Source organism: Canis aureus, chromosome 8 (assembly GCF_053574225.1).
Source record: "Canis aureus isolate CA01 chromosome 8, VMU_Caureus_v.1.0, whole genome shotgun sequence".
Classification (NCBI taxonomy): domain Eukaryota; kingdom Metazoa; phylum Chordata; class Mammalia; order Carnivora; family Canidae; genus Canis; species Canis aureus.
In genome coordinates, this window is record NC_135618.1 from 16,016,086 (window position 1) to 16,043,985 (window position 27,900).

Genomic DNA, 27,900 nt, shown 5'->3' on the forward strand with positions numbered 1-27,900 from the left:
CTTAATTTAAAGGTATTTTTCTGGTCTTCTATTTCCAATTCTTTTTGGATTTCTGATGAGTTCTGGTTCCTTATGCTTTAGAATTAGACATAATTTTATCCACCACTATAATCCTTAATCTGATCCCCTTTATCCTTTTTTTAAAATCTTATATTATTTGCCTTATAAAGCCATACTGCTTTACTGTGGAATAATTAAATCCATAGGCTTTGGGGTAAGAATGTTGTGTTCAGATCCTGACTCTGCCATTTACTAGGTATGTGATCTTGGCAAGTTACTGAAACTGTGTGCCTCAATTTTCCCATGCATAAAAGAAGAAAATAGGCATATTTCCCTTAAGAGAAGTGAAGATTAAGTGAGAGAATCTCTGCCCTCATAAACACTATCTAAATGTTAACTATTATAATTATTCACTCTATCTCAATAATAATTAGCATATGTAAGACTTTTGATACACTTGTATAAAACATATTCTATTCATTCTTTACTGAACAGAATTTTTAAAGAATTTACTCTAATAACTATCAAATTTTCCTTAATTTGCCACAGTCTTTAAATTTTTAAATAAGGGGTGCCTGAGTAGCTCAGTTGGTTGGGCAACTGACTCTTGATTCTGGCTCAGGTCCTGAGATTGAACTCAGCAGGGAGTCTACTTGAGGATTTCTCTCCCTCTCCCTCTATGCTTCCCCCTGCTCATGTGCTCACTTTCCCTCCCTCTCTCTCAAATAAATAAATACATTTTAAAAAAATAAAATAAATTTTTAAGTTAGGTTTCAAGGCCACCTTACCTAATTTGGTGTTATTTACATTTAATAATCTTACATTCTCTTCCATTATTTATACTCTTGCTAAATAACCTAAATACTTATTAAATCCCTCTGCAAAACTGAATAACAACATTACCATTATTGTTTCTATTCATTTCACTATAAAATTTTATGAATTTTCACATTGTACTACACAGAAAATACAAAGTGTATGTCTACATGCAGGAAATCAACTGGAATTAGAAAGTACAGAAAACATATTCCAAAAGGAATATGTACAATTTTTATAAAAAGATCTTATGTCAAAAAAAAAAAAGATCTTATGTCGTCTTTGTTTTAGATCACTTTTACAGTAACATACAACAAAATGATTGTGTAAACTGAAGTCAAACATTTTGCTACATCACACTGACCTTTATACAGGAAACATCCCAACATTGATAAGGTTCAGGACTATATATACGGAGAGAGAACCAAAGTAAAAGAGCCTTTTGAACAAACCAACTTTGGGCCCAGGAACGCCCTGACAGCACAATGGGATTATTAAGTTTTATCTTCCTCTTAGTCATATGCCTGCTGCAGGGGTCCAATACATCCCTCGTCCGGCTGAATGACAATGGCTACGAAGGCATTATCTTTGCTATAGACCCTCGCGTGCCAGAAGATGAAAAAATAATTGAACAGATAAAGGTAAGAAAGAATGGGGACTTCCACCATAAGACACAGGGCCTCTCTGATCTTTAGTTGAACTCATCTGTTCTTTGAACACTTATTTAATGAATACTTATGGCATATCAGGGAGAGAAAACACTGAATTAAAAAATTTCTTCCCCTCGTGCAGTACACATTCTTTTTAGATGACATAGATAATGGAAACATGTAAAGCAGGTCAGTGGGTAGTAGGTTGCCATGGAGTAAAGTAAATGAGCAAAAGGGGATAGGCAGTGTTGGTGGGGTTGGTGGGGAGAAGAATGTGGGTTACCATTTCATGGAGGGCAGACAGGAAAGGCCTCAGTGTTGATGGTGACATCTGAGTGGAGACCTGAGATGAGTGAGGGAAGAACCCATTGAAAACCTGGGGGAGGGAACAGCAGTGCAGCAAGCATGCTTGATGTGACCAGCAGTAGGTGATGACCAGGAAAAAGGGTGGAGAGAGCTGAACATGGAGACATAGTGGGTCCAGACTGCTGGAAAGACCTGGGCTTTTACTTCTGAGTGCCATGAGAATCCATGGAAGGATTCCAAGCAAGAGGAGGGGTGTGCTTTTTCACACATGTTCCAGGATCACTCTGCAGTGTTGAAGAAATTCTGTAAAGGGCTTCTACTTGTCATTCATCCTGTATAGCTCTGTTGCAACATAAAAGTGTGAAGGGACATCAGGTAGGAAGCTGTTGCAGGTGAGAAGTGATGGTGACCAGGAACAGGTACTTGTGGTAGAAATCATTAAAGTGGTATGATTCTGAACATATTCTGAGGGTATCATAGACAAATTTGCTGATGGTTTAGATGTGGCATGGGGGAGGGGAGGAGGGAAAAAATAGAAGTCAAGGAAGACTTTAAGGGTTTTGGCCTGAACACCTGGAAGGATGGAATTATCATCAGTTGACAAGGTGAAGACTATAAATGGAAAAAAATATTGGCAGATGGGAGATCAGGACTTGGTTTGAAGCATTTTGAATTTGAGATACTTACTCTATTCTCCATATAGATGGAGATAGGAATCTGAATTCAAGGGGGATATCTGGGTGGAGAAAAAAAATTGGGGAGTCATTGGCGTGCAGAATAAATGAGTTCACATAGAAGTGCATGTGGAGAAGGGAAAGGCTTCAAGATTGAACCAAAGAATTTAATTTCTGAAGTTTTTTCCAACTATAACATTTCATGTAATAAAGAGATTGGTGTTATAGCCATGCAAATTAGCTCTCCCTGTCTCTAACATCAACATTTACTAATTCCTTACATTTAATTTCTCCACTACTGTGTCCTTATGCTCACTGATTTAGCCTTCTGTGCGTGTGTTATTATCCATCAAAGCTTATGTGCTTGACGTAGGTGGTGAGCAGGTGATTTTGTGGCTGCCATTTATTATGCACTCTGAATAAGCTCTTGAAGCATAGCAATGTGTTCATTTATTGATAATTTTTGAATTCCAGGGAAATATAAAGATTCCTTTCCTGAAGAGCACAGGCTTGAATAGCTGTTAATATAGCTGATTCTGAATGATGGCTTCTTAGTGTTCAGGAATAATCAATCAGTTTCAAACTTTTCTGAATATCAGAAACCGGTATTTGGAAGAATTATTTGTAAGGGCAAAAAATTCATTAAAGCGTCCTCTATTGAAGACCACAAGTAAAAGTTCAATTATTAGTAGATAGACATGTCTAGATTACCAATGTTTCTTGACATTCTCGTAGCCCTCTACAAAGTCCTTGCATTTATATTATCAGGCAACCTTGTGAAATTCTTTCATCCACCATTACACAGAAGAGAGAACTGGTATTTGGAGAAGTAAATAATTTTTCCAAGGTTACATTAAATAGCACAATTAGTGCTGAAATCTAACACATGGGCTTTGAAGGCTGACAAATCTGGGATTGAGTTCTAACTTATATAAGGTAACAAAAATTACTCATTTTTGGTAACTGGTGACCCAACTTGTGGACATGACCTTACTTTTGGGATATTATCTGACAATAATAAGATTCATGCTGAATCTATTAATGACCTGAGATGTCAATTGTCAACTTTCCTTATTCCTTTTACTCATGTGTCTTTTTGGTTTGAAAGTACTTATTTTTTGAAATATCAATAATATTAATTATCTTTGATCCAGCTACCATATTATAGGAATTCTGAGAAGGGATTTAGAAGGATTATAGAAATTATCTTTGGAAAGCCTGTGAGAACCATTATTAGACACGCTAGTATGCCCTAGGGGATCACAGTCATCTGACACAGGGTCTGTAAAATCCCCCAATGACCCGAGAATATACCACTACCCAAGGCAGTTGCATAGAGCTAAGGATACTACAAGGTAATGGAATCCCTTGGAGTTATACAATGCACAACCCAAACAACTACATAATAACTTACTTTTCTAATCTGTACCACAATTCCAATCACCATATATACTTTTTATCTCAAAGAAACAGAGATAGCCATCACTTCAAGCAAAGTATGACAACTGGCTAAGATCTAAATATCCCAAAATAAAAAATGAGGAAAGGCATCCCTAGGGAATAGGTTTCTTTCATCTGTTTTAGGTCAGTGATGAATTAATTCCCAATCTACTTTGGGAAATCTCTGAAGATTTTTTCCTAACTCTAAGCTGGTTCTTTGGGCCTTTAGTTCTTTGTACTCTGATGTCTGACAGATCCCACAACTCTGAACCTAGTCAGTTTGCTGATCTCTTCAATGTGTATAAGTCAGGACACTGGACTCTCTTCAAGAAAACAAGACAGAGAGCCCTGGGATAGCTGAAGAATAATTCTATTGTGGGCTTGTGTCAGATCAGGAAGCATCATGGAGGAGGAGAGCCTACTCTGAAGGAAACAACACTGTTGACTGGGAAATTGCCAACAAGATGAAGAGTTTGATATTGTCATCCAGCACCCAGGATCCCTCAATTATTTCATGTAGAATAGATCATCATTAAGAAGCATTCATCCATCTTCACCCCCCCCCCCCATGAGATAGTAAGTTCTAGAAAAGGACTATCTCCCTTATTAATCATTGCACCTTTGAATTCAGTGTACTGAACAGTATAAAGTGACACTATTTTCAGCTTGTTGGCAGAGCAGAAACTTTGCCTATGATTAAAAAGCTCTGCATCTCCTATGAATTTTTCTATTCCTCCAGTCCCCAGATCCCAATCCAGCTGCTTCTCCTGGGGAGTATAATGAAAAACCTGTCCTATGTCCCATCCTACAGGCTGTTCTCTTCAGCTTGCATCACCTAAGGCTTGTCTCTATTAGGACTTATTAAGAGTAATGATATCAACTGGTTTTATGACTGCCTATGTGTAAAGGACTATATAACTCATTTTCATGTTTATGTTAACCTTAAAGAAAGTTAGCCCAATTAAGAGGTGAAGAACCTGAGCTTCAGAGTGTTAAACTGGCCAAGCTCTATTACCCAGAAGGTTCTACTACCAATATTGGAATCAAGTAGATGACTCTAAAGTCTAAGCCTTTGTAGGGGTGCCTTGGCACGGGGGTGGGGGGAGGCTCAGTCAAGTAAGCATCTGACTCTCAATTTTGGCTCAGGTGATGATCTCAGGGTGGTGTGATTGAGCTCTGTGTGGGGCTCCACACTGGACATGGAGCTCACTTAAGATTTCTCTCCTCTCCCTCCATCCGTGCCCCCACACCTCACATGTGCGTGGTATCACTCTCTCTATATATAAAGGAAAAATAAATAAAGTCTATGCCTTTGTCATTTTACATAATTTCTCTTAAGACCAAACAGAAGCATTTGCCCTTTGATGAAGGGTCATAGAAAACTCAAAGACTTTAATGTGTAAGATTAAGATATAATTTTGCACTGATAGGTACAGGTCACAGAGCTGGAGCTGAGTGGCAGAGACCCTTTTCTCTAGTAACTTGCTTTGTCTATCCACTCTTAAATTGGGAAATACCTATGATGAAGCCCTGCTCATTTAGTCCACTGTTGCTTGAAATCCTTACATATTTTTTCTTTTAATAATAGGATATGGTGACTACAGCTTCTACCTACCTGTTTGAAGCCACAGAAAAAAGATTTTTTTTCAAAAATGTATCAATACTAATTCCTAACAACTGGAAGGAAAACCCACTATACAAGAGGCCAAAACATGAAAGCTACAAACACGTAAGAGTCCAAAAGGCTTCTCTTTAAAAATTATATTTTCTGGTGATCCCCGGTTTTGCAGCACATTGTTTTTAGAGTTTTTAAAAATTAAATGTTATCATTTCTATTTCTGATGTTTTAAAATATTTTAAACATTCTCAGGCCGATGTTTTAGTTGCACCACCTACCCTCCCAGGTAGAGATGAACCATATACCAGGCAGTTCACAGCCTGTGAAGAAAAAGGAGAATATATTCATTTCACCCCTGACTTTGTACTTGGAAAAAAAGAAAAGGAATACGGACCATCAGGTAGGAACTTTTGTTAAAACATGTGTTTTGCAAATGATTCTAACATGAGGCTTTGTGTCCAGGTTACGTGTACAGGCCTTGGAGTCAGTCTCTAGGTTCAAATCCTGACTTACCAATTGTGTGTGACCTTGGACAAATAACCTAGTTTCTCTGTCTTATTTCCTGTAAGATAGTAAATAGAAAGTTTCCTACCTTGGAGAATTGTTGTGAACACTGCATTAGATAATCCATATAACTGTAGTCAGAATAATGTCTACAGAAATTTGAGCACAGAACAACAATACATTTTTTAAGGCATACTCTTCAGATTTAAATTTTTCAGTTCTCCACAGCTGGATATTAATCAATCAAAGCTGCCTCTATGGAAGGGAAATGTATGGCAAGCTGCAAAGAGCCAGAATGCTGGTTCTTGGCCAAGAGAAAACACTCATAGGCTGTTAGTTGCTGATATTATTATTCAACTTATTTGGTTGAACCAGATGAACTTGTCTAAGAGTGGGCATTTTTACCTAGAGAAACAACAATTTCATCTAGTTCAATCTAAAAGTTAAAACCATTGGTTCAAATGAACTAAAGCATAATGTTTTTCATATAAAAATACAAACCATTGTCAAAGGAAGGCTCAACTCACATGTTACCATTCAGTGAAAACCTTCCTAAATCCTAGAATCTCCTTCTCCCATTACCCCTTCAATAACCACATAATAAATCTCTTGTTTTCTGTCAAATGTTCAGCTAGCCCTGGTCCTCATCATCACCTGGACCTGTTCTCCACCCCCAACTTGAAAGCTCTATCATCCCATCCCATCCCAATCTTCTGTCCCTCAAACTTTAGCCTGACTATGTCTGTTCTTGGCAACTCTAATCATTAGCACCTTTCTAGGCTACAGTCTCTTGCCTAGCTGATATACCCAGAAAAATCAGTCATTTCAATTATAAGTATAAATACCTCAAATCCCTCACCATTCATATCCTTATGTTTCATTCAAATTGCCAAATCCTCTGTACTGTTTCCAGCCAGTTTCCTTTGGCTCCTGTTAATGTATTTCCAAGACTGTGAAAGAAAATTATAAAACTAATGGTATCATTATGTAAACTCAGGGAAGCCTCAAAGCTACTCAACAATATTTGAACTTACCTCTTCTTGGCTCCCTTACTCATTCCCCATAGCAGCTGTTCTAAAACTTCTACTATTTTTCTCAAGATCTCTAACCATTCTTTTAAGTCCCTCAACAGATGTCTTGATTGGGAAAACAGAGCTCTACAGTCAAGCTAATTAACGTGTCATCTCCTCATATAGTTACCTATCCTTTCCATTCCATTCCATTCCATTCCATTCCATTCCATTCCATTCCATTCTATTCTATTCTATATTTGTGGTAAGAGCACTTAAACTCTACTCTCTTAGCAAATTAAAGGGGGCATGGAAGGCAAGGCAACCTGCCATGCACCAAATCCCTGTTGTAGTCGCTGTTATGAGGGTTTTTTTCCTCCCATACTGAAAGGTACAATTTCACACTTAACTAATCTGGTTCCATTTGCCTAAAAAAACTTTAAACCAGTGTTTTTAAAGTTCAAATTCACAGAGGAATAACTTAGGAATCTTGTTAAGATGCAGATTCTGCTTCAGGAAGTCTAGAGTAGGTCCAAGATTCTGCATTTCTTGTTAGCTTTACCAAGTGATGCTTCTGTTTCTGGTCTAATGAACACATTTTCAGTAGTAATGATTTACAGAAGAAATGTGACTTATACATAATGCTGACACTCCCCTCTCCCCCCATTTTTAGATCTCGTGAGTTAATTTGAGTTAGAGAAACACACATTATAGAACAGAATAGGGACACCGGGGTGGCTCATGGGATACCGGGGTGGCTCAGCGGTTTAGCATCTGCCTTCAGCTCTGGGCATGATCCTAGAGTCCCAGGATCAAGTCCCACATCAGGCTCCCTGCATGGAGCCTGCTTCTCCCTCTGCCTGTGTCTCTGCCTCTCTCTCTCTCTCTCTCATAAATAAATAAAATCTTTAAAAAAGAACAGAATATATGTCCATATTCTTCTTCATTTCTATGTCCTCTAAAGTTTTTCCTAATATTGCTAAAACAGAAATTCTACTTGTTACTTCTTCCTGCATTTCAAGCAATGGATTTACCTTTACTCTTCCATTTACCCTTAAATCCTCCCCCCTCCCAAGTTTTTTAATTCCCTCTCTTTGAGCTTTTCCTAGTCCAGGATTACATCTTATTCATCTTTGTATTTCCTAGTACTTAGTATATGCTGAATATATATAATTAATAATAACTGCTTTCACATAGTTTATACTTCTATGTGCTAAGTATTATAAATTAATCACATTATTTGGCCACACCCCAAAATTATATATGGTCTATGGCAGTGTTTTTCCATTTTTTTTTCATTATCAACTCCCTTAGGAGCATTTATAGACATTTTTAAACTAATTACATCCTAGTGAAATGTTAATAGTACAGATTGTATCTGTTTATTTGTAGGAGCAAGCTTTGGAGAGCTAAAAACCAGTATAATATCTAAGCCTTTTTGCCCCCCAAGAGCCAAAACCCAAAGCTCGGTCTATTTTGCCCATAGCATACACATCACAAATATTTTGTTGATGTAACGTGTGTAATAAGAAGATGATATACTATATAATATAATGCAACCTGCATTTTATAAATAAAAATGTAAATGTTAGCAGTTATTTAAAAACTAAATATAATTTTTTATTGAAAAATTTTCTTTAAAATATTTGAGGAACAATTTTGTCACTTGAATTATGATCATATATTTGAAATATTTTCCTACAGATAGACTGTTTGTCCATGAGTGGGCTCATCTCCGCTGGGGAGTGTTTGATGAGTATAATGAAGATGCGCCTTTCTACAGTGCTAAGTCAAAAAAAATTGAAGCAACAAGGCATGACTATTTAAATTTTTTAAATTATTTTAGGCTGTAACTGATTTTTTCCTTAGTTTGATTTCTTTTAAATACCAATCATTTTTTTATCCCAATGCAGATAATAGATACTGTATCACAAAAGAGTGCTTTTCTGTTTTTTTCTTTTTCCTTTATTTTTTGTTTTTTTGTTTTTAGAAAAATGTGTCTATTTAAAGTAGCTGGCTGTCTATTTAAAATACACATAACTTCCTCTCTCTCTCTCTCTCTCATGTGACTATCATAAATAAATAAAAATTAAAAAAAAAGAAAAAAATAAAATAAAATAAAATACACATAACTTCAAGACCGTTTGATAACCAATTTGACATATTTTGTACCTCTCTCATATTTTTTTACATATTTTGTACCTCATATAGTATGTGCCAAATCAAAACTATTTGTCCCACACAAGAACAAAAAATTGGTTAAGAAATAGTGTAAATGCACACTAAATGAGAAACCAATCTTCTAAGGGCCAGACAAGGATTTCTTGGGATGTGTAAATTTCATTTAAGAATATCAAATATCATAGTTAATCATAGACAATCCTCTTAGTTCTGAGATTAAGAGAGCAAAGTTATTGTTGGTAGTTGGTTTAAAATTAGATGCCATCAGCTTAATCAATCTTAGATGACCTGCTAGGTCTACAGACTTATCAAAAAAAAGTACAAACTGAAAGATACTAATTTCAGCAAAAGCCATTCCTCTGCCCAATTGCTCCACCAGTTTCAACACATGTATTTAAGGAGTATGACATAGATTACATTTGTTTATATCATATTCCCCCTAAATGTCTAGTCTCTGCTATAGAACATTCATCATGGTTGTAAATATAGATACCATTATGTTCACTGAGTTCTGGAGCAATAGAAGCATACACATAGTTTAGGAGACTCCCTAAATGACTGAATGAAATCTAGTAATTACTTCTTAAATTTGAACTGGAAACACATGGAAAATATAGGATACATTCACATTCCAGCATATTTGTTGTAATCACTGCTACCTTTGCTCAATTCCATGCAATAAAATATGTGTCAAAAATGTCCCCACCAGTAAAGTCTACTGTCCTAGGCAGTATCTCCGTCTTTCCTTCAAGCCACATTTTGTTTTGGATTAAAAAGCTTCTTTAAAACCAAAACACTTGTAGCTATGCCATATCACATTCTTTTGGAGATATTTTCTTGGAAAAGATTTCTACAAAGAACTTCAAGCTAAGATGGTACCAAGAGTGTTTTCACAGGTTGCCTTGTACAGATACCAGCAGTGTCTTTATCATCACAAGGCCTCCAGGAGAGATGTTTGGAAAAGGGGAATCTCCAGCCATTGGTATTAACAAGACAGCAGCAGCTTTAATCACAACAGGGAACTCAGCCATTGCATATACTAGATATCCCACTTAAAATTTCTTTCCGCAATTTCCTGAAAAATAGATAACTGCTCTTGTAGGAATCCTAAAATATTGCTGTCAAAAATAGGATTGTATAGTACATAAATAAGAATAAAGATCTTCATATGCAGGTCATTATTAAAAACCTTGATAGAAAGAGTACTTAAGATTTTCTAATTTTTAATTGTTAAGTTGCCTCAAAGATTGTTATATATTTTCAGATGTTCCACAGGTATTACTGGATTAAACAGAGTTCATAAGTGTCAAGGAAACAGTTGTACAACTAGAGGATGCAGAATTGATTCTAAGACAAAACTGTATGAAAAAGATTGTCAATTCTTCCCTGATAAAGATCAAACTGAAAAGGCATCCATAATGTTTATGCAAGGTATTAATTCTGTAAGTATGCCAACTGTAATTTCAGAGCATATATTTATATTCAAAAGACATGTTTATATTCAAAGGTCATGTTTATAAAATATTTGTGCAGGTTACCTGAGAGTACCTTCACAAGGTATTCTGAGAATACCTAATTAACTCATATTAATATGGAGTTCTTTAAACATTAACTGGTATATGGTAAGCACTTAATTAGCATTAGCTTTATTACAATTATTCAAAACCCACATTACTATTATATGATTCCTCAATGAATCCTATTTCATTAAAAATGACATATTTGTCAAGCAGATTTTTTATTTTTCAGATTTGTAATTGAATTTTAAATGCATTGTATATGAAAAGTATTTTTTCACTTTATTAACCTTTTAGGTTGTTGAATTCTGTAATAAAGAAAACCATAACCGAGAAGCTCCAAGTATACAAAACAAATTGTGCAATTTCAGAAGTACATGGGAGGTGATCAGCAATTCTGAGGATTTTAAAAACACAACATCTTTGGTGGCACCACCCCCTCCACCTGTTTTCTCATTGCTGAAGATCAGAGAAAGAATTGTGTGCTTAGTTCTTGATAAGTCTGGAAGCATGAATGTAAGTTTATGGGCTCATTTTTCCTGGATGTAGGAACACAGAAGTAATTGAATAGCTGAGAATACTCTGAATACTACCTGCTTGTTCTAAAATGCATGATGGCATAATATTATTACCTTCTATGATCATGACCTCAAGAGAGGCAGTGAATATTGTAATGAAAGAAGTGCAGCAATAGAATGAGAAAGACCTAACCCAAGATCCAACCCCAGAAAATGGAGTGTTTATTGAGGGGTACTTTTAGACCCTTTAGTAAAGCCTTAGTGAGAAAATCAAAATTAAAGATTTTTAACATGGACATGCTTTCTAACCTTGCCTCTGTTATCTACTAGAAATACTTTACAGACATGAGGAGAGAGTGGATTAGGGCCTCTGAACTCCATTCCAAGTCAAGGAACAAAATCAACCAGGAGAATTGTTAACATGGCTTTACCTTGTTTGCATCATCTATATAAATAACCTCTTTATCCTCAAAGACACAGACAAAAAGCATCACTACAATGAAGATAGACAGATTCAGCCATTCATTCCTTCTATTATCATTCAGTGAATGGAAGGCATTGTGCCAGACTCTAGGAACAGAAATTCAAATCCTTGAAAAGTTCACAGTTGGGTAAATTTTCTTTCCCTTCTCCATTATCCGGTTGACTCATACATATTCTTCAAATTTGGTAGAGGTACCCATTTTATACAAGAGGAGATGGGCCAGGCTTCTGGGCTGGACTAATGGTTCTTCTGCTGGTCTTCCACAATGAAACCTCTACTACTATGTATTATATTGAAATTACACATTTATCTCCCATTAGACTGGGAGCTCCTCTAGGACTTGAAGCAGTGTCTTATTCATTTTTGCATCCCTTTTGCCTAAAACAAGGTTTATCATGTATAAGCACTCAATAAATAATTGTTGAAATACACTACAAATGAGCAGACATAATGTGATAAGGCATCCAGAAAAAATGGCACATTTGAGGGAGAACAGAGCATGCTAAAGATCAAGCAAGAAAAATTACTTCAACAAAAGAGGCCTGGTTGGTTACTGAAAAGCACAGAAGATAACACAAGCTGAATGAAATAATCCACAATAGCTGAGTTTCAAAAAGAGCAACAGAATGCTAGACACCTACCTATACATAAAAGTATTCTAGGAAGTGTTGAAGGGAAAAGATGAAGTTCCTTACTGGGAAAAGACGAATAGCTTCCTTTGGACAAGATACAGGTAGAGCTAAGTTTAGAGGTAAAACAAAGTAGTAGAGAGAGAGCCCTCAAAGATGGAGATGTAAGAGCAGTTTTTCACTAGGAGTTGGTTCTAGGAAGTTCAGAGGGAAATTTGGATGTGTGCTGTAGGGAGGTACCACAAATCACCAGATGAAGGACTGGAAAAGACAAATGAAGAGGCTTACGTTCTGGGCATTCATCTAGAAAAGAGGGTTGTGAGTTTTACTGAGTTATCAAAGAACCAATTCCAATTAATCCACTGGCAGGGAAGTGGTGTGGAAAGGTTAGGAACAGAAGAGGAAATGGGGGAGGTAGGTACTGGGCCTCTCAGATTGTGACTGCAATTTAAGTAGGTTTCATGTCTTGTGAAGTTGCCAAGTGACTGGGGAGATTTCAGTCTCTAGATGGAGACCATGATAGTCTGGTTTGATACTGTGGGATCTGGGGAGTGGTTTCACCTTGACACAACTGGAAGAGAGGATCTGGGAGTTATTAGGCAGTCTCTAAGATGTGAGTCATCACCCTCCAATTCCATCCCAACCCCCACCCTACCCTTCACCTCTAATTTGAGTGCTTAGCAGCCAAGAATCAGCTCTAGTTAAAGCCTATGTTCCTTACTATATCATATATCATATATGTTCTATAATACATATAACTATATTTTTCAATTTTTATCAATTGAAAAAAATGCTTTAATAACACTAATTACTATAGGTTAAAAAATGACAAATTTTATTCACTCATTTTAAGTGATCTGCTATTATTTTCCAATTGAAGACCCCTTGGTTGTTTTTCTTGATCTTTTCTATTCAGGGTTTTAATCGCCTAAATAGAATGAATCAAGCAGCAAAACATTTCCTACTGCAGACCATTGAAAATGGATCCTGGGTGGGGATGGTGCACTTTGATAGTACTGCCTATATTAAAAGTAATCTAATCCAAATAATAAGCAGCAAGGAAAGAAACAACCTCTTGGAGAGCTTACCTACAACAGCTAACGGAGGAACTTCTATCTGTGCTGGAATTAAATCAGCATTTCAGGTGAAAATCATATTGCAAATGTCACTTGTTCTTTTTTAAAAAAATTCAAGTATAATTGGCATATAGTACCTTATTTGTTTCATAGTGATTTGATATTTTTATATTATCATTTTATGAAATCCATGATAAGTCTAGTTACTACCTGTTGCCATACAAAGTAATTATAGTATTAGTAGCTGTATTCCCTATGTTGTAGATAAAAAGTACATTTTATCACCATCATTTATTTATTTAATGACTTAAAGTTTCTACCTCTTAATCTGTTCACCTAGTTTCTTCTTTTTTATGATTAGGACATTTTTATGTTAAATGCTGCCACACATACTTACCGCCTAATTTTAAAATGACTAATATTAAGAAGCACAGGACTCACTAAGCCCATAGAAAAAATTCATTTAATGATATTTTTAATGGATCAGTAAATTAATGAATAAACTGATGGGTGAACAAATGATTATTAAAATGCAACTAGAGTATAAGCCAAATGAAGTCAGGGACTTTGTCTTGGTACCATGCAGTAGTCAGTGCTCAATAAATATTAAATAAACAAGTGTGCTTGAGCAGCAAAACTTATCAACTCTTAAGACAATGAAGGAAGTTATATGGTATAATTTCACTTTGGTCCAATCCTCATTTCAGTTTCTGTGACACTCAGCTGGGAAAAACTGATATTTATTAAAGCAGATGTAACAGGGCTGTTAGAGTTAGGAATACTGGTCAGAACATTAATTTTAACATCAGAGTACTGGCTCTACCACTTACCAACTATGTGATCTTTTTTTTTTTTTTTTTTTTTTATTTTATTTTTTTATTGGTGTTCAATTTACTAACATACAGAATAACACCCAGTGCCCGTCACCCATTCACTCCCACCCCCCGCCCTCCTCCCCTTCTACCACCCCTAGTTCGTTTCCCAGAGTTAGCAGTCTTTACGTTCTGTCTCCCTTTCTGATATTTCCCACACATTTCTTCTCCCTTCCACTATTATTTATATTCCCCAAATGAATGAGAACATATAATGTTTGTCCTTCTCCGACTGACTTACTTCACTCAGCATAATACCCTCCAGCCAACTATGTGATCTTAAGCAAAGTTTGCAGTCTCTTTGGACTCTCAGTCCAAAATACAGGAAAACAAGAATGCCTACTTCATAGGACTGTTATGAAGATTAAACGAAGTACTACATTTATGTATGTAGAAAAATATCTATTATATAGTGAACCTATTTCACAAATGCCATAATAATGATAATAGTCATATATATTTGGATAAAACTAGGATTCACAATATATAATATATACGTGGGGGGAGTAATGGGAATGCTGTATAAATGCAATACATGTATAAAAGCATTTTCTGTTTTTTAGTTTGATTTTTTTTAAAGCTTTTATTTATTTATTCATGAGAGACACACAGAATGAGAGAGAGAGAGAGAGAGAGAGAGAGAGAAAGGCAGAGACACAGGCAGAGGGAGAAGCAGGCTCCATGCAGGGAGCCCGATGTGGGACTCAATCCCTGTCTCCAGGATCACTCCCTGGGCTGAAGGCAGGCGCTAAACAGCTGAGCCACCCAGTCTGCCCTTTAGTTTGATTTTAATGTGTGGCAGAGCATATTTCACATATATTACAACATATAAAAGTTATTATTTTCCTAAAAACATGCAAAAATTGAAATGAGTCTGGTTACTTTGTTCCCTGACAACCAGTTTTATTAGGAATATCTAAATTCCAAACCCTCTTCTGCAAATCTATACACACCTCCACTCCGAGTTCATGAGAGCCACTGATAATCTGTCATTTGTTTCCTCTTGGCTTGGACTCAGTTTCTCAAAATGGTGTACCAAGAAGTCACTACCATTTAAAGCTGTCAGAGAAGATGAGATATAGTTGCCATCCTGGGATAAATTCTTCTCCTATAGGCACCTAGATTCAGAACTCTGAGTTTCGAACTGTTTAGCTTTATAAGAAATGGGTTCAAGCCACAAATAGAACTCAATTTCAAAAAATAAAATTTGTGTATTCTCTGAGCACCATCAATAGTCTTAGTTTTGTGCTCATTACTATTAGAGGTAAAATACAGGTTATATAACAAGATCCCTAACCTTGACCTGCTGAGAACTTTTCCATCTTTTCTTTATAAGCATACTAAAAGTTCCCTAATTTGGAATCATTAACTTTTTCAAAATGTCAAGGTGGAGTCTTACTGCACCTAGCTGTGTATGTAACATACTTTATACACTAAGGGCTTATTAGAGGTTTATCTGGTCAGAGAAAGCAGAGAATTATTTAATGCCACATTCTGCAATTATATTTTTGGTGCCTGGTTGACCTGAGTCCTCAGACTGAAATGTCATTGTCATTTAACCCAAGTAGAATTGTCTACAGTCCTGCCTGCACCCACATAACTTCATTTGAGCAAACATTATCTATGACAGATAGACAGAAAATAAAATCATGTTTAAGTTCTCCTAAAAGTTGTTGATTGCAGATTCTATGATTTTAAAACAGATGCTATCTCTTCTTTTCGGCACACTTTTATTTTCTCTGCACATTTTTTTCTAATATCCTGTAAGTCTTTTGTTGTAGGATCATCGATAATTATGCTCTGATTATATCTGTAGGTAATTGGAAAAATATACCCTCAAATAGATGGATCTGAAATTGTCCTGCTGACCGATGGAGAGGATAACACTGCAAAGAATTGTATTGGCGAAGTGAAACAAAGTGGGGCTATCATTCATTTGATTGCTTTGGGACCATCCGCTGATCAAGCTGTCATAGAGATGAGTACCATAACAGGTGAAATATGACCTATATATTAAGTCCTTTGATAGCAGTGCATAAGTGTAAAGGCTGACAACTGAACAATTTCTCTCAAGCTCTTGCTCTGCAAGGTCCTGGGGCAGGACCTTGGAACCAGGGTCAAACCAGACCTGATTTCTGTTCTCAAGGTGCTCCCAGTCCAGCTGGCTGGAGAGACAAAAAAAAAAACAAAACAAAACTACTAATCAGACAGCATAATCAGATAACATCCCTCCATGACAGGAGAAATATATAGAAATAAAGCACTATGTGAGAAGAGACTAAGTCATTAAGTCTCCCAGAGTTGCATAGAGTTAGAGAAGGAAGGCATGAGTGATGAGGTGACTTCTGAGCTGGGCCTTCAACAAGGTGTTCATTTTTTCTGGAGAAAGGAGAGGTGAGATGAGATGATTAGGTCATGAGAAAGAAAATCATGTTGGGTGACAATGCAAGACACATGGAGAGATAGTGGGAAATCCACGAAACCAGAGCATAGGCTTTGGGGGTGGGGGTGGGAGCCAGCTGGGATTAATAGAGGCTCAGTCTGAATAAATCTAAATAACAAAATTTCTAGATGAATTACATTCTAGATACCTAGATGCTATCTTAGGTACAGAGACATAATGAAAATGGACCACATGTTTTCAGTGCCTTTGTAAACATAGTAGAACAAACAAACTTTATAACATTATGAATATTTATTATTGTATTGGGTTGACTTCTAACGCTACCAAATAACTACTTGCTTTTTAATGCTTAGTTGCACAAACTCCCATCATTTCAAAGTACTCTCATGGCCATTGTAAAATTTATTTCTGTCCCAAGTGTCCCTCCAAAGTAGCGCTTTTTTGAATTTGTCTCTATTGCTTACCATTTTTCTACCTCCCCATTGCCAGTTATTGTCAGAATACTGCAATATGACAATACCACATGGCCAGTTATTGTCAGGATACCACAATATGACGATACTGCAATATGACTTTCTGAACTGATTCTGAGCCACTTATATTTCCTAGTTATGACAGTTTTAAATTAACATTTCATTGTTAATCTTTATACATACCTGACTTTGTTCTATTTTTATTCAGAAACTATGATTTTGTTTACCCTGTTGCCTTATTAATCACTAAAATATAGTAAGTATGTATTTTCTAGAAAGCAACCTACTTAATGTATTTACATTTTAGGAGGAAACCATTTTTTTGCTTCTGATGAAGCCCAGAATAACGGCCTCATTGATGCCTTTGGAGCCCTTGCATCAGGAAACACTGATCTTTCCCAACAGCCTCTTCAGGTCAGAGTTTCCACTCCTCAGGTCTTTGTGTTTACATTTTGCCATAACCAAGAAAAATAATTCAGTTGTTATGAGTTTTGAGTCCTATATTTTTCTCAAAGTAAATTTTTAATTAAAATTAAAATTTCAGGGTGCCTGGTGGCTCAGTCAGTTAAACATCTGCCTTTGGCTCAGGTCATGATCCCAGGGTCCTGAGACTGAGTCCTGCATTGGGCTCCCTTCTCAGTGGGGAGTCTGCTTCTCTCTCTCCTTCTATCCTTCTCCTGCTCATGCTCTCTCTCTCTCAAGCTCTCTCTCACTTTTTCTCTCTCTAGTAAAATCCTTTAAAAAAATAAAATTTCAGTATGAAATAAATTCTTCTTTAGATATTACCAAATTAAGAAGTGAAATAGCAGATATATTTTTATTTTTTCTTTTCCCACAGAATTTGGTTAAAAGATAACATCAAAACTGAATATTTTCTACCAAAAATAAATTTTGTCCCATAATATAGCATTCATTTTTCTATGAATGCATAAAAAAATCTCATGCTTCCAAGATTTCCCCCACCCTTCACTGCTGTGAAATAGATTTAAATTAGATGAATGCACTCAAGAACTCAGTTTGGAAATAGAAGGAATGTATTTGGAAATAATTTATTGTAAAAAAGACAGTGAATAATCATTGCATATCTACAAATTTAGGGCTTATTTTACCTCTTCCACCACTTTTTTCACTGTTTTATTTCATTCATCTCTCTTCTGAAGTCCACTTCTCTTCTCATTTGTGTTTCAACAGTACAAGCCTTTTCTGTTATTTAGATTCAAAAATTCTGACAATTTCCCTCATTCTTCATTCATATCCCATGTAAAATGTCAACACAGCCTGTTTCCATCAAAATATTTTTTTTACAAAATTCCATTTCTATCAATATCCATTCTCACCAAATGTATATCATGTCATTTCATCTTCCAATTCATCAAGTCATTGTCCACCATTATGAGTTGCGATAATCACCTAAACAAACCTATTTTCCCCTATTCTCTAACAATGAAAAGCAAGAAGGTGTAGGATTCAGAGTTAAAACAATATGTGCAGATTAGTTTGGAAGTTGGGTTTGCAGCTTCACCCTAAAAAAGTTTAATGTTTTATTTATTTATTTAATTTTTATTTATTTGTGATAGTCACACAGAGAGAGAGAGAGAGAGGCAGAGACACAGGCAGAGGGAGAAGCAGGCTCCATGCACCGGGAGCCCGATGTGGGATTCCATCCCAGGTCCCCAGGATCGCGCCCTGGGCCAATGACAGGCGCCAAACTGCTGCGCCACCCAGGGATCCCTAAAAAACAGTTTAAAAATTGATTCAAGATCTAGCTTGGCGTATGGAGAATAAACTGAAGGAGAATAAAGTTCATTTTTGAAGGTTTCAGTCTGGGTGATTGAGAAAATGAAGACAAAATTGACACATAAACAGGCAGAACTGATTTTGAGGATATTATTTTCTGCTCTGTCTTAACCTTGGATTTTGAGTGAATGGTTAGACATTAAAATGGAATATTCTAAAGGAATTTTAAAATATAAGAGCAGAATATGAGAAATCATCCAGGGAGGAGGCACTTGCATGCAGGATATGCTCAAAGGTTAAGAATAGCTTTCCAATGGGGATCCCTGGGTGGCTCAGCAGTTTAGAGCCTGCCTTCTGCCCAGGGCATGATCCTGGAGTCCCGGGATCAAGTCCCACATTGGGCTCTCTGCATGGAGCTCTGCTTGTGTCTCTGCCTCTCTCTCTCTGTGTGTCTCTTGTGAATAAATAAATAAAATCTTTTAAAAAAGAGAGAGAGAGAGAGAATGACTTTCCAAATTATGTGGAAGGGGTAGAAAGTTCTGTCCCCCTTGTTTGAAATGCCTATCAGTTCTTAAGTAGAAAAATAACAAAAAGAAGAACAAATTTTTGAAAGGTTAACCTGGATTTTTGTACATGATACATAGCTCTTGAGAGAGAATATGTGAGAATAGTTAGAGTAGATAATCTGAGTAGATGGGAAGTCAGATTTGGATAGTAGGAGCTGGAATACAGAAAAAAAAAGGCCTCATCTCACTCATCTCACTCTTGACTTAGTTATTTTCCCCTAGTATGTAGCCAAAGCCCCCCAACTTTCTTAGAGTTTCCTAATTACCTGAAAAGGTCACTCACATTCAGATTTAACTTGATAATACTCGGTCCAATTAAAGACATGTCCACTTAATATAGGACTGAAATTTTTGTCATAATGATGTTTCAGTAGTAGAATTCAGTCTATCAGTATTGGTGTGAAAGTATTCTTGGTTTAAGACTGGTTCAGAAATAGAAACAAGATTTCCCATACTTCCCAAAATGACACACTTACAGAAACACTTTCTTGGTCAGCAGATAAATGTGGCTTTCCTTGACAAAGAGTTATCCACAAAGATTTTTAAAAAATCTCTTTGAAGCTCCTCTCAGAGAAAGATCTTTCACATCTCTTCTCAAGGGTCCAATCTTCATAAACAATTTGCCCTCTTTCTACTCTTGCTGGACATGTTTACTGTCTGGTGTTACTCACTCTATCATGTGTGAAAATTATTTCAAGACTTCACATCAGGAAAATATCCATGTTTGCCTGTCTCATCATTTGCTAGCCCTGATTCTCTCTATTGAGGCCCCTTTTACTGTGCTTCTACTCAAATACTCTAGCCAACACCAATAAGTAATTTTTTTTAGTTCATCATGAAGATGGATAAACTGAGGGTAACACACACACACACACACACACACACACACACCCCTAACAGTTAATTCTTCTCTGAGGTTGTAGCACTCTTTACTGCTAAAGAGTTGAGTGGGTGCTTGTCAACACAATGGGAAAGAAATAATAGGGACATATCTATAAAAACCATTCTCCTGCTTTAATGCTTTTATTATACCCTATCCTCTCCTCAGACTCTATATTTCTACACCCTCTGGCTGATACATTCCAATCAACTTTCAGAGAGATCACAAGCCTAAGGTAGTATGCCCTATACAAGCTTGTTCTCAGGCCAGAAATTTAAAAACTGCATGAAAAATGAAAACAGGGGACACCTGAGTGGCTCAGTGGTTAAGCGTCTGCCTTTGGCTCAGGGCATGATCCCATGTTCCCGGGATTGAGGCCCACATTGGGCTCTCTGCATGGAGCCTGCTTCTCCCTCTGCCTATGTCTCCCTCTGTCTCTTGTGAATAAGTAAATAAAATATTTTAAAAAAGAAAAATGAAAACAATAAAATTGCTCCCTTATCCAGTCATTAATTTTTTAAAAATATATTTAAACAGCTTGAAAGTAAGGGATTAATACTCAACAGTAATACTTGGATGAACGGCACTGTAATAATTGATAGCACTGTGGGAAAAGACACATTCTTTCTCATCACATGGACCATACAAGAACCCATTATTTCTCTCTGGGATCCCAATGGAATACCAATGAGAAATTTCACAGTGGACACAGTTTCCAAAATGGCCTATCTCAGGATTCCAGGAACTGCAAAGGTAAGCAGTTAGCTTTTAGACTACCTCCCACATTTGTTTTGTAGCTGAAAATACATTGTTTGCTATCACAATTATAGGTGTCAATACTTGTCTCATCTTCAAAATTACAATAAAATAGAATGTACTTTCTATTTCTATGCCTGGGTGGTCCCAAAAATTATAGTGGAAGGAAAAAGAAAGAAAGAAAGTATACATTAGGAGAAAGAGAAGGAAAAAATTAGGTAAGAATACCTTTGAAGAGGCAATGAAGGGAGAATCTGTGCAAATTGGTGTGTAGAGAGTTGGTGTGAAGAGTCATCCTTATTAGTGTTACTAGATTATAGAATCTATGGAGTTTGAGGTTAAAGAATAAGGTCAAGACCAAGGCAAACTTTCCCAAACTTATTTTTCCCAGCTGAGATTTCCCAAAGTTTGGACATCGTGCATGACAAGACCAAGGATGCCTTGTCTAAACTGCCTAAGTTCTCCTCCTTTTGCCCTCAAAACTCTCAAAACCCTTTGTATTCTGTAACATACTTATAAAATTTATTTTAGAGTTGGGATAGTGAAAAGATAGAAAAGCTTGATCTTGGATATTTACTATATTTCCATTGAATTTTTAGGTGGGTGTTTGGACTTACAGTCTTCAAGCCAAAGCAAACTCAGAAACATTAACTATGACAGTAAATTCTCAGGCAGCAAATTCTTCTGTGCCTCCAATCACAGTGAATGCTAAAATGAATAAAGACACAAACAGTTTTCCCAGCCCAATGATTGTTTATGCAGAAGTTCTACAAGGCTATGTACCAATTCTTGGAGCCAATGTGACTGCTTTCATTGAATCAAATAATGGAAAAATAGAAGTTTTGGAACTTTTGGATAATGGCGCAGGTAACTCACAGTTTTTTATGAATAAGCTTGTATTTTCATAACTCATGATATATTATGGGTCCCTGCAACAGTGTGGGGCAATAGGACTTCAGAAGAATTGATCCAGACCATGGATGAACAGCAGGACCAGCAGGAAATTCTGTTCACATAAAACCTATAAAGTACTTAGCAAGTGTCCTGCACATAGAATAAATGCTATTTACTGTCATTATTATTTCATCATCTGGACAATCATTGTCTGTTACCAGTTGGAAAAGTCTCATTCAGGAAGTTGAGAACAGCATTGAAAATTCTGAACAAGTATTTCTTAGGCACAAATAATTAAGAAAGTCTAACCAGAGTGAGTGAAACACAAGCAGGCTGGGGTTAAGTAATAGAACTTGAGCCCCTGGCAGAGAAGCGGGGACAGGTAAGAGTAATTCCCAATAGCTGAAAAGAAGTACAACATGTAGTCTTGGGAACTGAGGTCCAAGGGCAGGTAGAACTGCGAAAACAAGATGAGAGACATCAGAGACATCACTAGAGCATCAGATACCAGGTTTGAATGGCAGAAAACAAGATACAGAGTTGGCCATGCTCGTCTCCCTTGTATGGGTGAATAGTACCTTTTTCCCAGACTCTGGATCATTCTGGAAACTGATCCTTTTTTTAAGAGAATAGTGAGCAAGGAAATTACCATATTGATAACCTCCTGAGTTGTTAGAATTTCCTATCAGTATCTTTTGCAATGTAATTAATTAAGTCAATTTGCCCTGTGAAAAATTTAGAAGGTAAAATTGTTCTTTGGTGCACCTCAGTGCCTCCATCTGATATAATTACATTTTCCCCTTTCCCAACCCCTTCCATGCTACATTGAAACTTAACCTGCATCTCATTTCATTTTCTCAAGGTTTGACCAGACTGCTACTTAGCTAATTTGAAATGCTTTTACCTAAATAGGTGTTGTTGATAAACAATGACTTGGAGCAGGGGTTCTCAAACTTTAACATGCAAAGGAATCACCTGAGGGGCTTTGTTATAACATAGAATGTGAGGCCCATTCCTAATATGATCAAGTGGCATGCAAATGGTGCTTCTCCAAGGATCTCATTTTGAGAACCTCTGCCTTAGATTGTTAAATTGAAAAGTGTCTTCAATTTAATAAATAACTCTAGTACTGGTGGTATCAAGAAATATACCAATGATATAATATTCCTGAGCTACCCTAAATGTTTATTCCAATAATAGATGGGGTTTTCCACTGCCAGACCAGGGAGTTAATGGATCATTGAGCAAGAGGTGAAGATACAAAAAAAAAAAAAAAAAAAAAAAGAGAGAGAGAGAGTATTGAAAAGAAGTGAAAATAAGTAATTTTTAAGTGACTACAGTAAGAATGAAATCCTACACGCAAAGATACTTTTTCCTTAGTGGTGATCTTTTGATCTGAATAGGAGATGAGATGAACACACTATGTGTTTAGATGAAGTAAGAGCTGCAAGACAATCATTTAGCTAAAACATAGTGAAAGGACTACTATAATAATCTGCAACAGAAGCTGATAAAGTGAAGGTATTTATTATACATACGTAAGCATATTATTTATACATAGCACATATATATAATAACATAAAGATATATTAATTCAACAAGATACTGGTTGGTAGAGCATAATAGAAATATTTTCCAATAGGTCAACCACAAAATAGAGAGCCTGATTAAGGAAATATGCTTTTAAAGTCCATATGCCTGGCTTAGAAAAATGCATTGATTTTTCTAATGCATCTTTTTCTTCATAATGCATTATCTAAAATGCATCTTCTTCTTCACAATAATACCTTATTCCTTCATTTCTATAACAAGGTGCTGATTCTTTCAAGAATGATGGGGTGTACTCCAGATATTTTATATCTTATTCAGAAAACGGCAGATATAACTTAAAAGTACGGGCTCAGGGAGGAGTAAACGTGGCCGCAAGATACTTAAGGCATCCACTGAATAGAGCCTCATATATACCAGGATGGGTAGTGGATGGTGAGTAATGATATTTGATATCTGGCTTGAATAATTTGGAGTTAATATGATTAAAATTTCAAACATTTTACAACTTGAAGTCCAGCTTTCCCTGTTTCTGATATGAAGTTCTCAGTCATACCGTGTTTGCCTCCAAAATAACTTAAGCTTTGGTATAGTGTCTGGCATCGAGTAAGCACTCAATAAATGCCAGCCATTATTATATTAATTTGGAGCACCAAACCTACATCAACAACAATATGTCAAATTTCTAACTCAGGATAAAGAAAACAGGTTAATTTATTATGCACCCAAGTACAAGCTAGTGTACTTAAAATTTATTCTTCAAGTTATATAGATACCTGATTCTGTTTCCAAAGATACCTAAATGAGTATGTATTTTGAATGTTTTTATTAAGTCAAAAGAAAAAAAATGTGTAGAGTAAGATGATGATTATGATTACGAATGAATTCTTTGTTATCTTTCCTTCAGCTTGTCCCTTATCTTGTGACTTTAAGGGGTTCTCTGTTGGCAACTGGAATATAATTTGAAGTATCGTTCCTTAGCACCTGTAGCAGGGAGGAAGGGTGAAGCCTGGCACAAGAGGTTTAAAGGGAAACAGTAAAAATTTCCCAGGGTTTATTCCTCGCTTAAAGATAATTTGAGATATAAAGCAATTATGTTTTTAAAGGGCATATCCTGAATAATATAACATTATTCCCATTCAGTGCAGCCTTAATTTTAAAGTGATTCATTATCCAGTTCTATCCTGCAATATCCTGGTCAGGATGCTAAAGAAAAAAATTCTGCCACCACTTGGATGCCTATGACTTTATCACCAAACTTAGTAAAATGTGACTGTGTGTACTATGAAAAAAGGAGAGGAGCAGGGAGATGTAGGATGAGGAATTCAATTCATTGAGTTCTAAAAATACTAGTATAGATTTGCTCATTAATACAGCAAATTTTTAATGCAGGGAAAATTGAAGGGAATCCACCAAGAGCTGAAATTGATGAGGATACTCAAACACCCTTGGAGAGTTTCACCAGAACAGCATCTGGAGGTGCATTTGTGATTTCAAATGTTTCAACACTTCCCTTGCCTGACCTGTACCCACCAAGTCAAATCACAGACCTTGAGGCTACACCTGTTGGAGATGAGATCAATCTAACATGGACAGCACCAGGAGATAATTTTGATGTTGGAAAAGGTAAGCATGAAGTGACATGTGGTGTTGAAAGTGAAAAATGCTTATTGCAAAAACAAGGTATAAGGGTAGGTGGGAGGAGAACAATTTTTAATTAACTGCTCAGTAGAGTATTATTTTATAATCTGATATTTTCAAATCAATCAAGCATGACACATTTTAACCTGGTCCTACTTTTCAAACAAAGAAGATAGCATTTAGCAGTTTAAAAATCAGAATTGAGCTTCCATTGAAAAATTAGTGAGGCTTTGGCTATAATGAATGAGTACAAGCTTTGCATAACTAAACATTTTTTATGAGAATGGATAAAAAGGAATTTAACATGATATTTTCTAGTTTCTAAACTATGTGTAATTTTTTTTCTTAGTTCAACAGTACATCATAAGAATAAGTGATAATATCCTGGATCTAAGAGACAACTTTGATAATGCTCTCCAAGTAAACACTACTGATCTGTTACCAAATGAGGCCAACTCCAAAGAAACCTTTGCATTTAAACCAGGAAATATCTCAGAAGAAAATGCAACTCACATATTTATTGCAATTCAAAGCGTGGATAAAAGCAATTTAACCTCAAAGCTATCCAACATTGCACAAGTAGCTTTGTTTATTCCTCAAACAGAGTCTGATCCTGATGAAAGTCATCCTAACTCGGGAATTAGTGTTTCTTCTTTGGTGTTGTTAGTGGTTGGGTCTGTGGCAATTATTAGTATTATTTTAGGTGCCATTATTTGTATTGTAAATAAGAAAAAAAATTCAAGAAGACCTAGAACAGGATTTTAAAAAACATTAACAAGGAACTGAAGGATATTTCTGAATTTTTATATTCATTCTGTATGACCATAAATTCATAAAAATAATTTTAAGAGTTCTAGAAGGGATATTTTGATTAAATATAAATATCCAGGGGTACTTGGAAAATTATAAGTCACTATTAAAGTTCAAACTTTTTATTTATTCATTATTTGTCATAAAAATGATAAATAAAATATTTTTTCATATTGATACCTGATATTCATGTTGATTATTTAATACAAAAGTTTTTTAGAATGATAATTCAAATTCCATCAAGAAGTTAAAATTATCTATTTCAGTAGTCAAAATAAAGTGTAAGAGAGCAAATAAATAATATTTGAGAAAAAATAAATTTGGTCTTAGTACTTTTAAGTATAAATTGATATTACTGCTTTCACCTAAAGTCTCTACTTATATACTAATATATACAGCATGAATAAGTTCATGTGTACTGTAATTCATTGACATGGAAGATACTAGCAAAAAACGTCAACTACCATCTGTCAGACCAAAGTTTTTCCTTATTTCAGCTCAATATAATCATATATATACATATATATACACGTATATATACATATATATATATCCCTTTTCACTTAAAAAGCCATACCTACCTGTGTACTTTTTCTTTTATTAAAGGAATAAATTATTGAATCTACTATATATTGTTCTTGTTTTCAGATTAAGAAATGAAACTAACAATTTTTAAATCTAATATTTTAATTACTACTCAAAACTATAGCCTAAATCTCACAACCATAATGATACATGAAATCACTTAAATTGGGCAGCCCCGGTGGCGCAGCGGTTTGGCGCTGCCTGCAGCCTGGGGTGTGATCCTTGAGACTCGGGATCCGGTCCCGCGTCGGGCTTCCTGCATGGAGCCTGCTTCTCCCTCCGCCTGTGTCTCTGCCTCTCTCTTTGCTCTCTCTGAATGAATGAATAAATAAAATCTTAAAAAAAAAAAAAAAAAAAAAAAGAAAAGAAAAAGAAAAAGAAATCAATTAAATTAAATCAATTAAAGAGAGAATGTAGGTCAGGAAGAGCAGGTTCACACTGCAAGTCATGGCCAGGTCTGCCAGAGACCCTAATGATGCAAATAAAATGGAACATAAAGCACCTAATCTCTTGAACAGAAATCCTTTCAGCACAGTGGAAAGCCACAGTTACATGCTTTATGGAGAAAATGTAGGAAAGGGGTAAGTATAAGACACCTGGCCTTTTACCAAGAAAGGAATAAAAGCCTGAAATTCTATGTTGGCAACAGAAATAATACATGACAGCCAGACATTCCCTGTGTCCTTTCTGCTCACCCTGCTGCTCTAGAAGCAAAACCCACCAACCAGGTTATTATCCTCCCTGATGCTCAGATGGGTCTCAGTAGTAGGTTCTCAGGCCAGACTTCCAGGTCAGACCCTAGTTTAGTTTAGTTTAGTTTTTGTTTTTAAGATTTTATTTATTGGGATCCCTGGGTGGAGCAGCAGTTTGGCGACTGCCTTTGGCCCAGGGCGCGATCCTGGAGACCCGGGATTGAATCCCACGTCGGGCTCCCAGGGCATGGAGCCTGCTTCTCCCTCTGCCTGTGTCTCTGCCTCTCTCTCTCTCTCTCTTGTGACTATCATAAATAAATAAAAATTTTAAAAAAATATTTTATTTATTTATTCATGAGAGACACACACACACAGGGGGGAGAGACATAGGCAGAGAGAGAAGCAGACTCCATACAGGGAGCCCAATGTGGGACTCTATCCTAGGTCTCCAGGATCGTGCCCTGGGCTGAAGGCAGACCATCAACCTCTGAGCCACCCAAACATCCTCCTAGTTTAGTTCTCTTTCCAGATATGCCTCAGTAGCTAATTGTTGAATTAGTAAGAGTCAGAAAAATAACTGAATGGCTACATTGTAATAGTCAGTACAGACCATATAATT

The 27,900-nt window shown here is 36.2% G+C and overlaps 2 protein-coding genes and 1 long non-coding RNA gene across 5 annotated transcripts in view; 1 reads left to right on the top strand and 2 right to left on the bottom strand.

Moving 5' to 3' along the window:
- The window catches only part of ODF2L (outer dense fiber of sperm tails 2 like), a 179,576-nt gene extending 172,618 nt beyond the window's left edge, over positions 1 to 6,958 (bottom strand). For both annotated transcript variants that reach the window (XM_077905302.1, XM_077905301.1), the window contains exon 1: positions 6,868 to 6,958. The gene's annotated coding sequence lies outside the window, so the exon portion shown is untranslated. The remainder of the gene's footprint in view (positions 1 to 6,867) is intronic.
- CLCA4 (chloride channel accessory 4) lies at positions 1,235 to 26,181 on the top strand. The gene is made up of 14 exons (XM_077905298.1): positions 1,235 to 1,457; positions 5,475 to 5,615; positions 5,757 to 5,904; positions 8,723 to 8,831; positions 10,464 to 10,641; positions 11,014 to 11,232; positions 13,264 to 13,491; positions 16,112 to 16,289; positions 17,480 to 17,586; positions 20,893 to 21,108; positions 21,711 to 21,978; positions 23,818 to 23,988; positions 24,946 to 25,179; positions 25,544 to 26,181. Exons 1-14 carry the CDS (start codon positions 1,302 to 1,304, stop codon positions 25,957 to 25,959), a joined length of 2,769 nt encoding a protein of 922 aa, XP_077761424.1. The 5' UTR covers positions 1,235 to 1,301; the 3' UTR covers positions 25,960 to 26,181.
- The window catches only part of LOC144318381 (uncharacterized), an 89,996-nt gene continuing 85,621 nt past the window's right edge, over positions 23,526 to 27,900 (bottom strand). For both annotated transcript variants that reach the window (XR_013384255.1, XR_013384256.1), the window contains one exon: positions 23,526 to 26,924. This is a non-coding gene — a long non-coding RNA (uncharacterized LOC144318381). The remainder of the gene's footprint in view (positions 26,925 to 27,900) is intronic.

Excerpts from the sequence above, each read along its gene's own strand:
- CLCA4 (XM_077905298.1), top strand. The coding sequence starts at position 1,302 with ATGGGATTATTAAGTTTTATCTTCCTCTTAGTCATATGCCTGCTGCAG. Across the intron at positions 1,458-5,474 it reads AAATAATTGAACAGATAAAG|GATATGGTGACTACAGCTTC; the intron begins GTAAGAAAGAAT and ends TTTTAATAATAG. Across the intron at positions 13,492-16,111 it reads GAATTAAATCAGCATTTCAG|GTAATTGGAAAAATATACCC; the intron begins GTGAAAATCATA and ends TTATATCTGTAG.